The sequence below is a fragment of the Pan troglodytes genome, chromosome 6, assembly GCF_028858775.2.
Source record: "Pan troglodytes isolate AG18354 chromosome 6, NHGRI_mPanTro3-v2.0_pri, whole genome shotgun sequence".
NCBI lineage: Eukaryota > Metazoa > Chordata > Mammalia > Primates > Hominidae > Pan > Pan troglodytes.
In genome coordinates, this window is record NC_072404.2 from 137,393,399 (window position 1) to 137,407,643 (window position 14,245).

The window sequence follows — 14,245 nt, forward strand, 5'->3', positions numbered from 1 at the left end:
TGCTATAAAATATCCATTTTAAAGCATTTACCAATGCCTTTGAAGCAGATACGTTAAATTATTTGATCTTTTTTTCAGTTGGCTGTTTTTTGTGAAGTTCTTACAATGCAACAATCTGGTTATGTCATGCTGATGGACTACTTACAAAACAATTTTCGAGAGCAACAGTACAAGTTCTCTAGACAGGTGTTTTCCTCATACACTGGAAAGGAAGAGATTCACGAAGCAGGTATGTATTTAAATATAATCTTCTACAACTCTCATAGATGCAATGTTATAGGAGGTAATTTTGGTAAACTGACAAATATAGAGGACTTCGAGCTTTAGAAATGTTTTAATTATTAATTTTGTAGCTTTAGGTAAGCTGTCTAATTTTCTGAATATCAGATACCACATCTATAAAATGGCAACTAAAAAATCTATTCTTCCCATAAGAATAACCCCATTTCACAGATGAGAAAAACTGAGATTTAATAAGGAAAATCATTTTTCCAGAATACACAGTAATAAGTAGCAAAGCAAAGTGCACACCTCCAAGTTCACTTTCTGGTATTTGCCTGGGCTGAGAGGTATGAGAAAGGAATGAATAAGAGGCTGAGGTGTTCAGAGCTTGGGAGATCATTTCTGGTTGGGATAATAAGGAAAACTTTATGGGAGAACCGCCTTTGAACTGAGTCTTGACACAGTATTTGGGTTTTAAAGTGCTCATCTTTGTGTTGGCAGCCCCCAAGAAGGAGCCTAGCACCTTATCAGTACTGAAAATAAATGCACTGAGTTATTAATGAATAAGAAGTGAATCTTCTTCCCAGTTTCCTTCTTTGGAGGAAAAGAAATTTGCTCTTTTTAGGTACAGCCAAGGGAAATGACACCAGAGGGGTGTCTCTAGAATGTCGTCTGTTTTTTGAAGCTGACACAGTAGTTAAAAGCATTTTTAAATGTCCAGAGAACACAATCAGATACATCTGCTGACTTGTCCTTTTCAGTTTTTACTGAGGTTGTCACTTGTTCATTAAAGAAGTCGTTGAAGTGACCTTTGCACTGGAAAGGACTTCTAACCTTTCCAAGTAGATGGACCTCTTTGATATCAGTCCTGCAATGAATTCAATGATTTTTTTTGCCATGTATAATATTAATTTAATAATCATCTGCTTTTGAAGATTAGGCATTAAAACAACAAGCTTTTATTGTTTTAATGTGATATTTCCAAGAATCGTTTATCCTTTAACAAAAAAATAGAATTCAAGACAACAGTGATGAATAGCTATATTTACTATGACACTAAATTTTAAATTAAATTGCCCCAAAGTAAGGAAATTTAATTATATTTCTATCAGTAGTATTAAATACTATAGCATACTGTCCAGTAAATGATAGACAATCGATTAGAAAAAAGAAAGTGGATTTAACCATCCCCTCTTCTTAAAATAATAGACCAAATTACTAATTAAATAAATATGATTTTTTTTGTCACACAGTTTTGTCAATTCTGTTTTATTAAAACCCTTCACTGGTTCTGCATCACTTTTGGAATAAAGTTCAAATTGCTTGTTATTGCATGACAGGCTCTGTGTAGGTTTACTAGTCTTAGTGCTTAAGCCTCCCCAACTAGCATCCTTCCCTTACATTGAACTCCATGAAGTCCCCTGAAGATGCAAGACCACATTCTTCCAGGTTGCATTTATACGTTTGACTTCCCCATTGATGGCATATTCCTCTCCACCGTCTTCATTTCCCTGCCTCCTCATTCTTCAAGACTCACGTTGAGCATTGCATCCACTAGGAGGCCATCTCTGACTCTACTTCTGTCCCCCTAAGTCTGGCCCTGGCAATGGCCACAGGACTGCACACTCAAGGAGACACCATACCCACAGATGGTAAATGGTGCTCCTCTGGAGGTTGTACGATGTGCTCAGCTTCTCCAGACTTCATAGCAGTTACCATATTATGGTAATTGTCTATTTACTTATTTATCTCTGCCAGCAATCTCTGAGCCCCATAATGGAAGTAAATAAGTCTTTTATCTCTTTATCTCCATGGCCAAACTAAAGTAAAGCCCTCATTCACTAAATATTTACTGCATGGCTGAAAGACTCCATTTCCACATAATAAAAACATAGCAAGTTATACTTAATGGGTGCTTCCTGCACTGTTTAATGTGTAGACCTGTATATAATTCTGATTTAATGTAGAACATTGCTTTCACAGTTAAGTGTTAAAGGCCCAAAGTAATAATCCATAATAACAAAAACAGTAATAGCTACTGTGTATTGTGTGACTCTACCAGGCATTGGAACCAGACAATATTTGACGTAGACCTCACTTCACTCTTATGAAGTTGGCCTCATTGTCTTCATTTTACAGTTTGGGAAGCTGATATTAAATGGCTTGCCCAAGTTTACACAACTAGAAAGGAATGGAGTCAGTATTTGAACCCAAGTCTCCCTGAATCTAAAGCTTTGCAAACTTCTGTCCACTGTACTTGACATTTATACAGGAACATAATTTCTGCTTACATAAAAAACTGATGACTTTAAAGACATGAAGCTTCAAAAAAATAGTAATGGATTTTGAGTGTTTTGTTTATCCTAAGGTCAAACACAGAAACAACACTTTCTTAACTACTTGGTGTTTTGGGTTCTAGAAATACATGATAGGACCTATAAAGTAAGGAAAATAATTTTCTTGAATGGAGCTTGTAGGAATCGATTTTATTCCCTTAGACTATGTGTGTATATTGTCACAGAATTTCACATCCCTGCTGCAATACTATTATGACTGCCATAGTAATGATAATTTATTTATCACCTATTTGTCTGTGGTTTGGTTCCAAAATAAATGGCAGAACTAACTAGAAAAACAGCAACTCAAAATAGACTCACTCATTTAAATTGAAGGGACTTAAATATGCAATACTTAAGGAAAAACTAGAAAGTTTTACAATAAAAATGCACATTTACAGGCTGTTTTTGTTGTCTACTTATCCTATATGTGTGCCTTCCCCAGCTTCCTCAAGAAAATCCAGTCACACCAACTACTTTGTTATGTTTGTATTTTTGACTAAATATTTATGGAGTGATGGGGAGATGCTACAAAACTCAGCATCTCATCAAAATATCTGCCTACAGCTTAGACAATATTGCTTATATAGTATTATCCGCTTATATTCTATATCCTTAGGATAAATAAAAATGCTCAAAAGACAATCCTAGTTGTTATTAGTGTTTTGTATCTTTATGGCCATCAGTTTTTATTCTAAAATTATGTTAGCAGAAACACATCTCTTCTGCAGTCTCCCTTGCTGGGCCTTAGAGTCTTTGCCTTCAGATTGTTTGACCCTCCTCTTTGGTCAGTTCCCCTCACAGAATCTCAGCTGCTACCCTCATCCCACCCAAGTCTTCACGTCTTCTTAAGGCAGGAAAATTAGCTTTGTCCCAGGTCCTTCAAACTTGCCTGCCCGTGCTCATCCTAATGAGCTCAGCAATCAAAAAAGGCCCTTTTTGGTAGAATGATTTATTTTCTTTTGGGTGTATACCCAGTAATGGGATTGCTGGGTCAAACGGTAGCTCTGTTTTAAGTTCTTGAGAAATCTCCAGATTGCTTTGCACAATGGCTGGACTAATTTATATTCCCACCAACAGTGTATAAGCGTTCCCTTTTCCCTGCAGCCTCACTAGATGCAATGTTTGTTGGCTTTTTAATAATAGCCATTCTGAATGGTGTGAGATGGTATCTCATTGTGGTTTTGGTTTGTATTTCTCCGATGATTAGTGATGGTGAGTATTTTTTCATATGTTTCTTAGCAGTTGTATGCCTTCTTCTAAGAAGTGACATATGCACTTATATGTTCATTGCTGTGCTAGTCACAATAGCAAAGATATGGAATCAACCCATGTGCTCAGTGGTAGATTAAAAAAATGTAGTACATATACACTATGGAACACTACACAGTCATAAAAAATGAAATCATGTTTTTTTGCAGCAAGATGGATGGAGCTGCAGGTCATAATCCTAAGTGAACTAATGCAGGGACAGAAAACCAAGTACCTCATGTTCTCACTTATAAGTGGGAGCTAAACATTAATTACACATAGACATAAACATAGGAACAGTAGACACTGTGGTGTACGAGAGAGTGGAGAGGTGGGTGAGTTAAAAAGTCTACCTATCAAATATAATGCTCACTAGCTGAGTGATGGGATTTGTACTCTAAACCTCAGCATCTTTTAGTATTCTCATGTAACAAACCTGCATATGTGCTCCTCTATCTAAAATAAAAGTTGAAGTAAAAATAAATAAATACATAAATATTTTTTAAAAGGGGCCCTTCGTTTGCCAAAACATATCCCCTTCTAGGGGGGATCAGAGATGATATAGAACTTTTTTTTTCTGGTTACATAGACTAATATGCACATTTATGATTTTAAAGTTTCAATCATTGTCAAAATATATCATTTTGAGACAGCAATGAAATAGAAAAGTCAGGTCATGTTAGTTGGATGAGTCTCATCCATTCAGTTACATATTCAGTCAATTCTTTTTTGGATTTAATACAAACCACTGTCAAATAATTAATATGCCCTTATGCAGTATAGGGCCTTCCTGATTACCCAAAACTGAATGTAATTCCTCTTTCTTCTGAACCATCATAATCCCTGACCTGCAGTTGTGGCACTTTGCCTTTCTTGCCTTGCTTCAGGGGTGTTTATGTGCATGCCTTAGTTTCTTAGTAGATCCCTGTCTAATTGATCTCAGTGTTACCTGTAACATCTGATAAAGTACCTGGCAGGTAGTAAGAGCCCTTTGATTCCTTGATGAATGGTGAATAAGTGAATGAATTAAAACATTGGCCAAAGCTTACTCATGTCTAAGCCTCCAGGGTTAAAAAGAGCATATGTGCTATTGGCAACAAACACAGAAGGAATGACTGGCTTTAGATTTCCAGACAGGTTGGAGCCAAGTTCTTCTTGCTGAACATACTTTAAATAATTTAAAATTTGCAAAGCCTTCAGAAGAGTACAGTACAGTAGGATTAGCATGTGTGTACAGTTCATGTTCAAAATTAAAGATCATTCCAGGAAAAGAAAGATTCTAATTTTAAAAAGATAGTATCAGTATTATGACAGAATTGTTATGAAATAGTTTCCTCTGTGACTGAAAAAAATAGCAAATAATTTACATTCTTCATTTTGACTCTGTTAATCCTCTGTAAAATTATTGTACTTAACCATAATGAACACCTGGCATATCAAGATGTATTATGTAATAATTTTTATAGATGTCCATTGTATAACAGTCTGCATTTACTGAAATCATTATAAAGAAGTGAGCCACTTGCTTTTATTTTTGCAGTTAAAAAAGAGGAGAAATGAATCTGATTAGACCCACAGAAATTAGTTATTTCTTTCTTCACAAACTAGGACTTGCTTTTTCCATCACGAGTCTTTACACTCAATAAGCATTTATTATCATTTGTCCTGTGCATAGAAATACTGTGTTCTTATGAAAGTTTTTTTTTTTTTTTTTTTGAGTTGGAGTTTCACTCTTGTTGCCCAGGCTGGAGTGCAATGGCACGATATCGGCTCACCGCAACCTCCGCCTCCTGGGTTCAAGTGATTCTCCTGCCTCAGCCTCCCAAGTAGCTGAGATTACAGGCATGCGCCACCACACCCAGCTAATTTTGTATTTTTAGTAGAGACAGGGTTTCGCCATGTTAGTCAGGCTGGTCTCGAACTCCCGACCTCAGGTGATCCGCCCACCTCGGCCTCCCAAAGTGCTGGGACTACAGGCATGAGCCACCACGCTCCGCCGAAAGTTTTTTCTTAATGGATATACTATCTCCTTTGGAACTGAATTTGAGAATAAGAATTGAGGATTGTATTTATATTCAGTTTTGATCTTTATTAAATTCAATCTGAAAATTTTTATTACATGAACTTATAAAACGTAGAAAATATAGATAAGCACACAGAAGAAAATAAAAATACCCTGTAATTACACTACTCTGTAAATTCACTATTATGAAGATTTTGGTAAATATCCATCCAGATCTTTCTCTGAAATTTTTAAAAAATGTTATTATATTTCACAAAAAATGAGACTATACCACATGTCTGTTTACTGATTTTTTTACTTCATATTGTACCTTTAATACATCATTCTTAATTTTTATGTTGTATTCCATCATATAGTTATAACTGTATATTAAACCTTAACCAGTTCCTCAATTTTGGACCTTCAGTTCATATATTTTTTGCCATTATAAATATCTAACATCCTCATTTTGACCAAGAGGAGAAGTAAAAGCTAGCATAAAAATTGTCAAAATCTTGCTCTCAATAAATGCATTGTAGGAAAACGTATTTTTAGAAATACGTTATAAATAATCGCAAAAACCACGTGAGATTTAGATATTCATATAAACTCTGTAAGGTTAGAGACCAGGCCTTATTCATTTTTTGCATTCACAGCAGGCGCTCAATAGATTATTTGCGAATTAATGCATATTTTATCTGTATTTCCATTTGTATGGAGAGTGCCATTTATTAGGAAGGCGTTTCTTTTTGGCATCATGGAATGGACACTGGCTCTTCTAAGGATCACAGAATTTAATAGAACCATCTGGTCCTGAAAGAGTTAGTGAAAACTGTCTTTTTTTTTTTTTTTTTTTTTTGACAGAGTCTCTCTTTGTCACCCAGGCTTGAGCACAGTGTATCGATCTCTGCTTACCGCAGCCTCTACCTCCTGGGTTCAAGCGATTCTCCTGCGTCAGCCTCCCTAGTAGCTGGGACTACAGGCGCATGCTACCACACCTGACTAATTTTTGTATTTTTAGCAGAGACGGGGTTTTACCATGTTGGCCAGACTGGTCTCGAACTCCTGACCTCAGGTGATCCGCCTGCCCTCACCTCCCAAAGTGCTGAGATTACAGGCATGAGCCATCGTGCTCGGCCAATAAACACTGTTTGTTTGTTTGTTTTTTAAATAATGAGTACTACATGTGAATAACAGTACAAACATAGCAAAAGTATGAAGTAGATTAAGTTCAACTGTATCCACGCCTTCCGGGCATCAGATGCTTTCATGCCGCCTTCTTACCACCTTACAAGGTTTTTCTGCTAAGAAGCCGGGACCTGCTAAAGCACAGGGGGGAAAAACAGACCTTAAAGTTCAGTAGACTTGATTTTAAACTCCAGCACCAATACTTATTAGTCATGTAAAAATTGTCAACTTACTTAAACTCCCCAAGCTTCAGTTTCTTCACCTATAGAATGGAAAAGTTAAAAATGGTCACCCTATAGGGTTGTGGTGAGGTTTAGATGACCTAAAATTTGCAAAGCAGTACAGTCCCTTGAATGTAATGTGCTAGTGACTCATAACTAGTATCATTGTCATGTGTATATATGGACAGCCAAGATATCACAATGAGTATGGTATACTACTCAAGTTTTTCATGATTAAGGTATTCTTAAATAATTGTTGAATAGAATTATGGATGCACTTCAAATCTCATTTGCTAGCATTGTAATATATTTAATACAAACTTAAAAAAACCAAAACAATAAAAGATAAAATAGTTGTCAGGACAGAGTAGCATAAAGGGAGTGTCTTTGTAGCATAATATTTTGACCTATGAGAAATTTTGTACAATTTCCTGAAAAAACGTCATAATGAATTATACATTAGTAGACTTACCTTCTTGAAGGTCAGTGGGTTGTTACTAGCATTTGTTAAGGTCACATGTATGTAAACACTGTACTGCAACTATATTTTAAAAAGTGAAATGAATATTATTTACTTCTTGGAAGATTATATACTACAAATTGAACTGTTGATGAAGTCACTCTGGGTCCCTAAAGACTGAGTGAAAGAGGTAGAATTAGAAAGACTTCTTTTGGCTATTAATCTAAAGTGAATATGTAATCATTCAGAAGTACAAAACAGGGATAGATCTTTTCCAATTACATTCAGCATTTGTGTCAATGTTTACATTAGTTGTTTTAGGATCTGCTACTGCCTGAGGAGAAGTCACAACCTCATTGGTTACCTTCTGGGTCTGTAAGTCATTCAGCTTTTCTCTCAGCAGTCATTGTCTTACTACTTTTAAAAATGAGGCTCATAAACTTCAAATAAGGAAGTGGTGGACTTATTAGCATGTATTTACGAAGCACTTTTGGCATGAGCTGTGTTATACTGTACAGAACTTCAAATTAGTGGGAAATAACTGAGTGAGACCTAGTGTAGTCTCAGGTAATTATGACATTTTCTCTGCCACTCCCTAAGAATCACCTCCCTGCCATTTCGTATCAATCCATATTTTACTCAGAATACCTGAAGCTAAGACTGCGCCTTCTCCCTCAGGGCAGATTGTGCTTCTTCCAAGGCAGTCTAGAGAGCAACAGAAGTGGAAAGAATCTCCTATCTCCCCTTGGTCATCTGCATCAACTTTCTTGATTAACAAAGATTTGTCACAGCCAAGGAATGCATTTGCATTTCTCTGTCTCTTTTCTTTTTTTCTTCATCATTCAGTGCTTTGCTTATTAATATTTTGGCACTGGTTCCACAGATCACATCCATTCCTATGTACTAGGTGTTCACTCTTCATTTAAGTAATGAGAGGATGAATGATAAAGCACAGGACTTTGTGTTAGCTAAAAGTTTAAGAAGCTTATACCATTTTTAGTAGGAAATGTGTATAAATTTGAAAAGAATTTGGCCTAAATGGCAGAATTTTTCATAAGTTTTTTATACATTCCTCTATCAATGGAGTGCAGAATTTAGAATCTAAAACCACTCGTTACATCTGAGAGCTTACTAAATCTAAGTGTTTGAAAGCTATCACAGGAATGAGCATCCTAAAGGCTGAGACACTATCTTCTTCTTCTGTATGTCTAGAGTGCCTAGAACCAAGCAGATGAGAGTGGAATGCTAAAAATAAGTTTTTAAAGCAAGAACATGTATAGCTCCCTGATAAAGGAGACTACATTCTCATTCTTTATAGTGAGGATTCTTTGCTCACTGTTCATGTATGGTGCAGTGCCATTTACTTGTACTCTGCGTGACTTGACGTGGGCCCCAGACTCACAGCCAGAAGCCTGCACTAACCAGTAATTAGGTTCTCCTTCTTAGCCAGTGTCCCCTGAAGAATCAGTAACTATGACCCAGATCACATGTAGACGTGGAAAGGAATCAGTATGTGAGATATAGTCCTGAGGGGGAGAATGAAGCTTCAACAGTTTCAAACTCCTCATGATCAGGAAAATTATATTTTTGTTACTATTTTACTTTATAGTAGCTTGTATTTGATGTCTGAGTACATATTGATCTGGAAAAATGCTATTGATTTTCAATCCAGAAAATGTACTTTACAGAGTAGGTATGCTTCTAATAAGATAATTGGGCTGGCCGGGTGCGGTGGCTCATGCCTGTAATCCCAGCACTTTGGGAGGCTGAGGTGAGAGGATCACGAGGTCAGGAGATCGAGACCATCCTGGCTAACACGGTGACCATCCTGGCTAACACAGTGAAACCTCGTCTCTACTAAAAATACAAAAAAAAATATCCAGGCGTGGTGGTGGACACCTGTAATCCCAGCTGCTCGGGAGGCTGAGGCAGGAGAATTGTGTGAACCCAGGAGGTGGAGCTTGCAGTAAGGCGAGATTGTGCCACTGCACTCCAACCTGGATGACAGAGCAAGACTGTCTCAAAAAAAAAAAAAAAAAAAAAAGATAATTGGGCTGATTTCAATAGGAAATATATGCAAAACCTGGGAACTTTAGTGTCTATTAATCACTTCTTCTATGGTCATTCCATGGTTTGAACACCAAATAGTGTGTATGGAATTAACTAAATTGTTATTTAAAAGATTCAGCTCTATCTTATAGAAAGGAAACCCTTTGGTAAGATCATAAACTATATAAAGAAATATAGGCTTTTCTGTTAATAACATTCTAAAGTATATATGTTTTTTTCACCATAAGAGCCTGTGTCTCCACATCTAAAATAAAAGATTTACCTGAAGCTTGATAGCATACAACTATATTGTTGATTAACAATAAACACAAGTATTTAAAAAGTAAATTTCTAATTAAAATATAAACTCAAGCTATTAAACAAATAACTAACAAACTCTTACAGATTTACAAGGAGGAGAACAAAGAAGTGAAAACTTATGGGCAAGAAAATATAACTTTCTTTTTGGAGCTCTACTTTATATTAATGTTGATTCATAAATTTTGACACTCTACTGATTGCTACTACTAAGGCGAGACAAACATAGACATCCAACCAAAGTCGTTTCTGCTGCTTAGGCAGTAGTCCTTTGGATGTTTTGCAATGAATCCTTTATTTTTTTCTTAAGAGATTGTTATGCTTTGTATGTATGCATAAAATTAATGCATTTCTTTTTTTTTTTTTTTTTTGAGACGGAGTCTTGCTCTGTCGCCCCAGCTGGAGTGCAGTGGCGCGATCTGGGCTCACTGCAAGCTCCGCGTCCCAGGTTCACGCCATTATCCTGCCTCAGCCTCCCGAGTAGCTGGGATTACAGGCGCCCGCCACCACGCCCGGCTAATTTTTTGTATTTTTAGTAGAGACGGGGTTTCACCGTCTTAGCCAAAATTAATGCATTTCAAAACAGTTTCATCTTGAAGTGTATAGTTCACTTTAAATCATTCCCATTCTGTAAAAAGTGGAATTGATTTTTGGAGGACGAAATCTACAAATGATATTGTCCAGAGTCACTTCCAACTTTTCTAAAAGTGAACTTGGGATTCATTAGAAGCAAGAACGAGCTTGTTGCTCCAATGATAGAAACGTGAATAGCTCACTTGAGACAATTTGAAGGTCTTCTGCCATCTGGTGGACATCAGTAGAAGTCTCACTCAGTAGAGTAACATCATGTAGTATACACCTAAATTAAAATATATTTTCTTATTCTGAATTCATGTTTTTTGATAATGAAATAATTTTTCTTTTATTTCTAAAGGAACACCCCAACCTAAGCCCTCCCTAAACAAAAAATAACATCAAAGGTTTGAAGTGAAAAATAATTTCTAACTGATATAAAGCTATACATGTATTTATTTGTAAAAGGTATATATATATTCATATTTCCTAAATAATTTCTGTACCACTGCTAGCATACTGTACATATGCTATGCCATTGCTATCATATTGTACATATGCTAAAATTGTGACTACTAAGTATTATATGTAAAATTTGTTTCCATTTGTAAGACCAATTGTTAGTTGTGGGTGCCCTCCGGTGTTCATGAGGTGAACTGCAAACTAGCAGAGACAAGTCATTTTGGTCACAATCGGCGGCAGTTGTTAACATATTTTTGAGTCCTTGTAATTGTTGTATCAGTGATGACTGATTTACCTAAGTCTACTGCATGCTCGCATTGAGTGGCTTTGTAACTTCAGGTGTCACCTGAAAACAAGTAAGTATATTAATTAATATTCAGCCTGAGAGATCTTTCTCTCCCTCTGCTTTGCAAATCTGGCCCATGAAGAGATATTTATTACTCTGCTTTGTTAGTAAAATATCATAAAATGTTATAGTTTTTCTTTTCCAAATTAGTCCAAACTATCACATTATAAGTGCATTTTGGAAAGTACCAGGGCACTCTCTGATGGGACTAAATTTGGGGCATGATTCCCAGCATGGGCCTGAATTCATTTTAATAAGTCTCTGAATGATTTTTCATAATACTACTTTTTCAGATGAGACAAACAAGTCTCTTAATTCCCTAAAATTATTTTCTTAATTTACTTATGATAACAAAATGGGATTTTTGTCAGCACGTCTGAAAAATACTGAAATGGCAATTTTAGGTTTTCTTTGGTTTTCTCTGGTTGGGAATTTTAAATTAGTTCAAGGATTCTCTAATAACAAAATGTTCCAATAATAGTATGTCTTTCATAATTGAAATTATCCTCATCCTGAACTGAATATATTTTCAGGTACCAAACAAGAGAAATTAAGTCACCATGAGCTTGCAGATATTCTTTGTGCATTTATTTCTAAAAATGAATCTGTATGCCAGGTATATTCAAAACAATGTTCTAGGCAATATAGAACTACAGAGCTATGGTTCTTATGTTTATAATCCACTAGAGGAGTCAAGATTCATTCAGGAAAAATATAATACGAAAGTATGCAAATAATGCAGTAATAATGATAAAATAGGCAATTGACAATGACAGAGATCACTTCAGTAGAGATTAATGTGCGTAATGAAGGAGGTAGCATTTGACCAAGACCTTTCCAGAATGGAAAGCTGGGATTTGAACAGATAGAGTTAAGAGGGGTGGAAAGAGTATTTTAGATATAGGAAATGGAATAAGCAAAAGCTCCACAGTGGGAAAGTGTAACTTTTTACTTTACATTGAAATAAAACACAATAAAATTTTTATAGAATATGTTTTATTTATTCAAGTCCTCAAGGATAAGTTCTATCAACAACTGTACTTTTTTCTCTCTGAAGTTTGTAGTTCAGAACCAGAAAATGTTCAGGCTGACCCAGAGAATTATACCAGCCTTCTTGTTACATGGGAAAGACCTCGAGTCGTTTATGATACCATGATTGAGAAGTTTGCAGTTTTGTACCAGCAGTTGGATGGAGAGGACCAAACCAAGCATGAATTTTTGACAGATGGCTATCAAGACTTGGTAACTATATGATCAGTTGTTTTACATATGGTGACATTATAATTTAATTTCCAAGGTAAGAACTTACAAATGGTTGTATATTATTTTCCTCCATTACTTTTAGACTTTAAGTGAAGGTGGGGTAGGCTGAGTATTTTTAAATTTAAAAAAAAAATTTAAAATTAGAAGCTATACTAAATTATGTTTAAAGTTACATTTAATTAAATGGATATCATAACTTTGCCAACAATAACACTATAGAGTAGATACGTATGACTTATGAACTGGAGATCATTTAGTGTGGCCTTTCTTAAGATTTCAGTTGTAGAATAGTGCCAGAATCTCAGTGCCCTGATACATTTTATATTGTGTCTTCCATTACGCTATATCAGCACAGGAAAAGTAGAGTAGGGGACATACAAGTCCTCTTTGTTGCACCAAAAAATTTTCAGATAACAGCTGGGAAGTCATGATTGGGTCAGAACTTTGGGGATGTAAGAAAACACTTCTTACAAAAAGATCCACCCCTGCCTCCCTCCACCAGCGCATGCGAATAAAGTACAGATTCCTTTTGTGGCCTGAGCATGTCAGTATTAAACTTTGCTCTGGTAGGGAAGTGTTGGCCATAGATTAGGGTGTAGTTGACAAACCTTCATCTGGATGTAGGTCCAGAAAGTCCCCACTGCAGGTTAAAGGACACTGGACTCTGCACTCAGGCACCTAGAGTCCTGCAAGTCCTGGGAACCTGCATTTAAATAAAAATGCACTGTTAATTATGTTTCATATCATGTGGACAAAATGGATAAAATTTTAGTAACCTTTTAATTCAGTTGCCTAGAATATGGAGACGCAATGACCTGGGAAAATTGTGAAATAAATAGTAATAAAAATGTTTATTTCATAATTACGTGAAGAAGATAATTCTATTACTGTTCTTGCATATATATTGTCAAGAAAAAGAGATAACTTAGTTGTTCACTTTTTCACATTGCTCCTTGTTTGCAAATGCCCCCGATTTATTTGTCTAAAATATTAATTTTTAGTTTGTAGTACTAATTTATGAATTTGATGAGTTCTGGCTAAAAATGAAACTTCCTGAAACTAAATCTGATTTTTAAAAAGCAAAAAAAAAAAAAAAAGCCTAGCTTTCCAGTTCTTCATAATTCACAAATACCACAAGTTTAACTAAGCAACATTGCATAAACTTTTCCTTAGGTTAATAAAATAGAAGTATTTTCCATGGACCAGGGAGAAAAAGTTTTCTAGGAAAGATACCTAGTGTGTTGGTAGTCCTATGAGAATAACATTTGTATAATTACTAACATCTTTCTTTTAGGGTGCTATTCTCAATAATTTGCTACCCAATATGAGTTATGTTCTTCAGATAGTAGCCATATGCACTAATGGCTTATATGGAAAATACAGCGACCAACTGATTGTCGACATGCCTACTGATAATCCTGGTAAGTGCCCCCAGATACATCTATATATTAACTCAATAAATTAGGTTAGTTTAATTACTGTATGCATTGATGCTTTCTGTCTATATTCTTTTGGCCAAAAGGCAAAGTGATTATCTCTTAAGTCTGGGTTGCC

The 14,245-nt window shown here is 35.7% G+C and overlaps 1 protein-coding gene across 4 annotated transcripts in view; it reads left to right on the forward strand.

The window, feature by feature from the left end:
- Positions 1 to 14,245, forward strand: part of PTPRZ1 (protein tyrosine phosphatase receptor type Z1) — a 190,407-nt gene that overhangs the window by 112,199 nt on the left and 63,963 nt on the right. For all 4 annotated transcript variants that reach the window (XM_009454089.4, XM_001144786.6, XM_003951117.5 and 1 more), the window contains exons 8-10: positions 79 to 229; positions 12,486 to 12,670; positions 13,986 to 14,112. In XM_009454089.4, the coding sequence (XP_009452364.3) occupies positions 79 to 229; positions 12,486 to 12,670; positions 13,986 to 14,112 (463 nt within the window). The remainder of the gene's footprint in view (positions 1 to 78; positions 230 to 12,485; positions 12,671 to 13,985; positions 14,113 to 14,245) is intronic.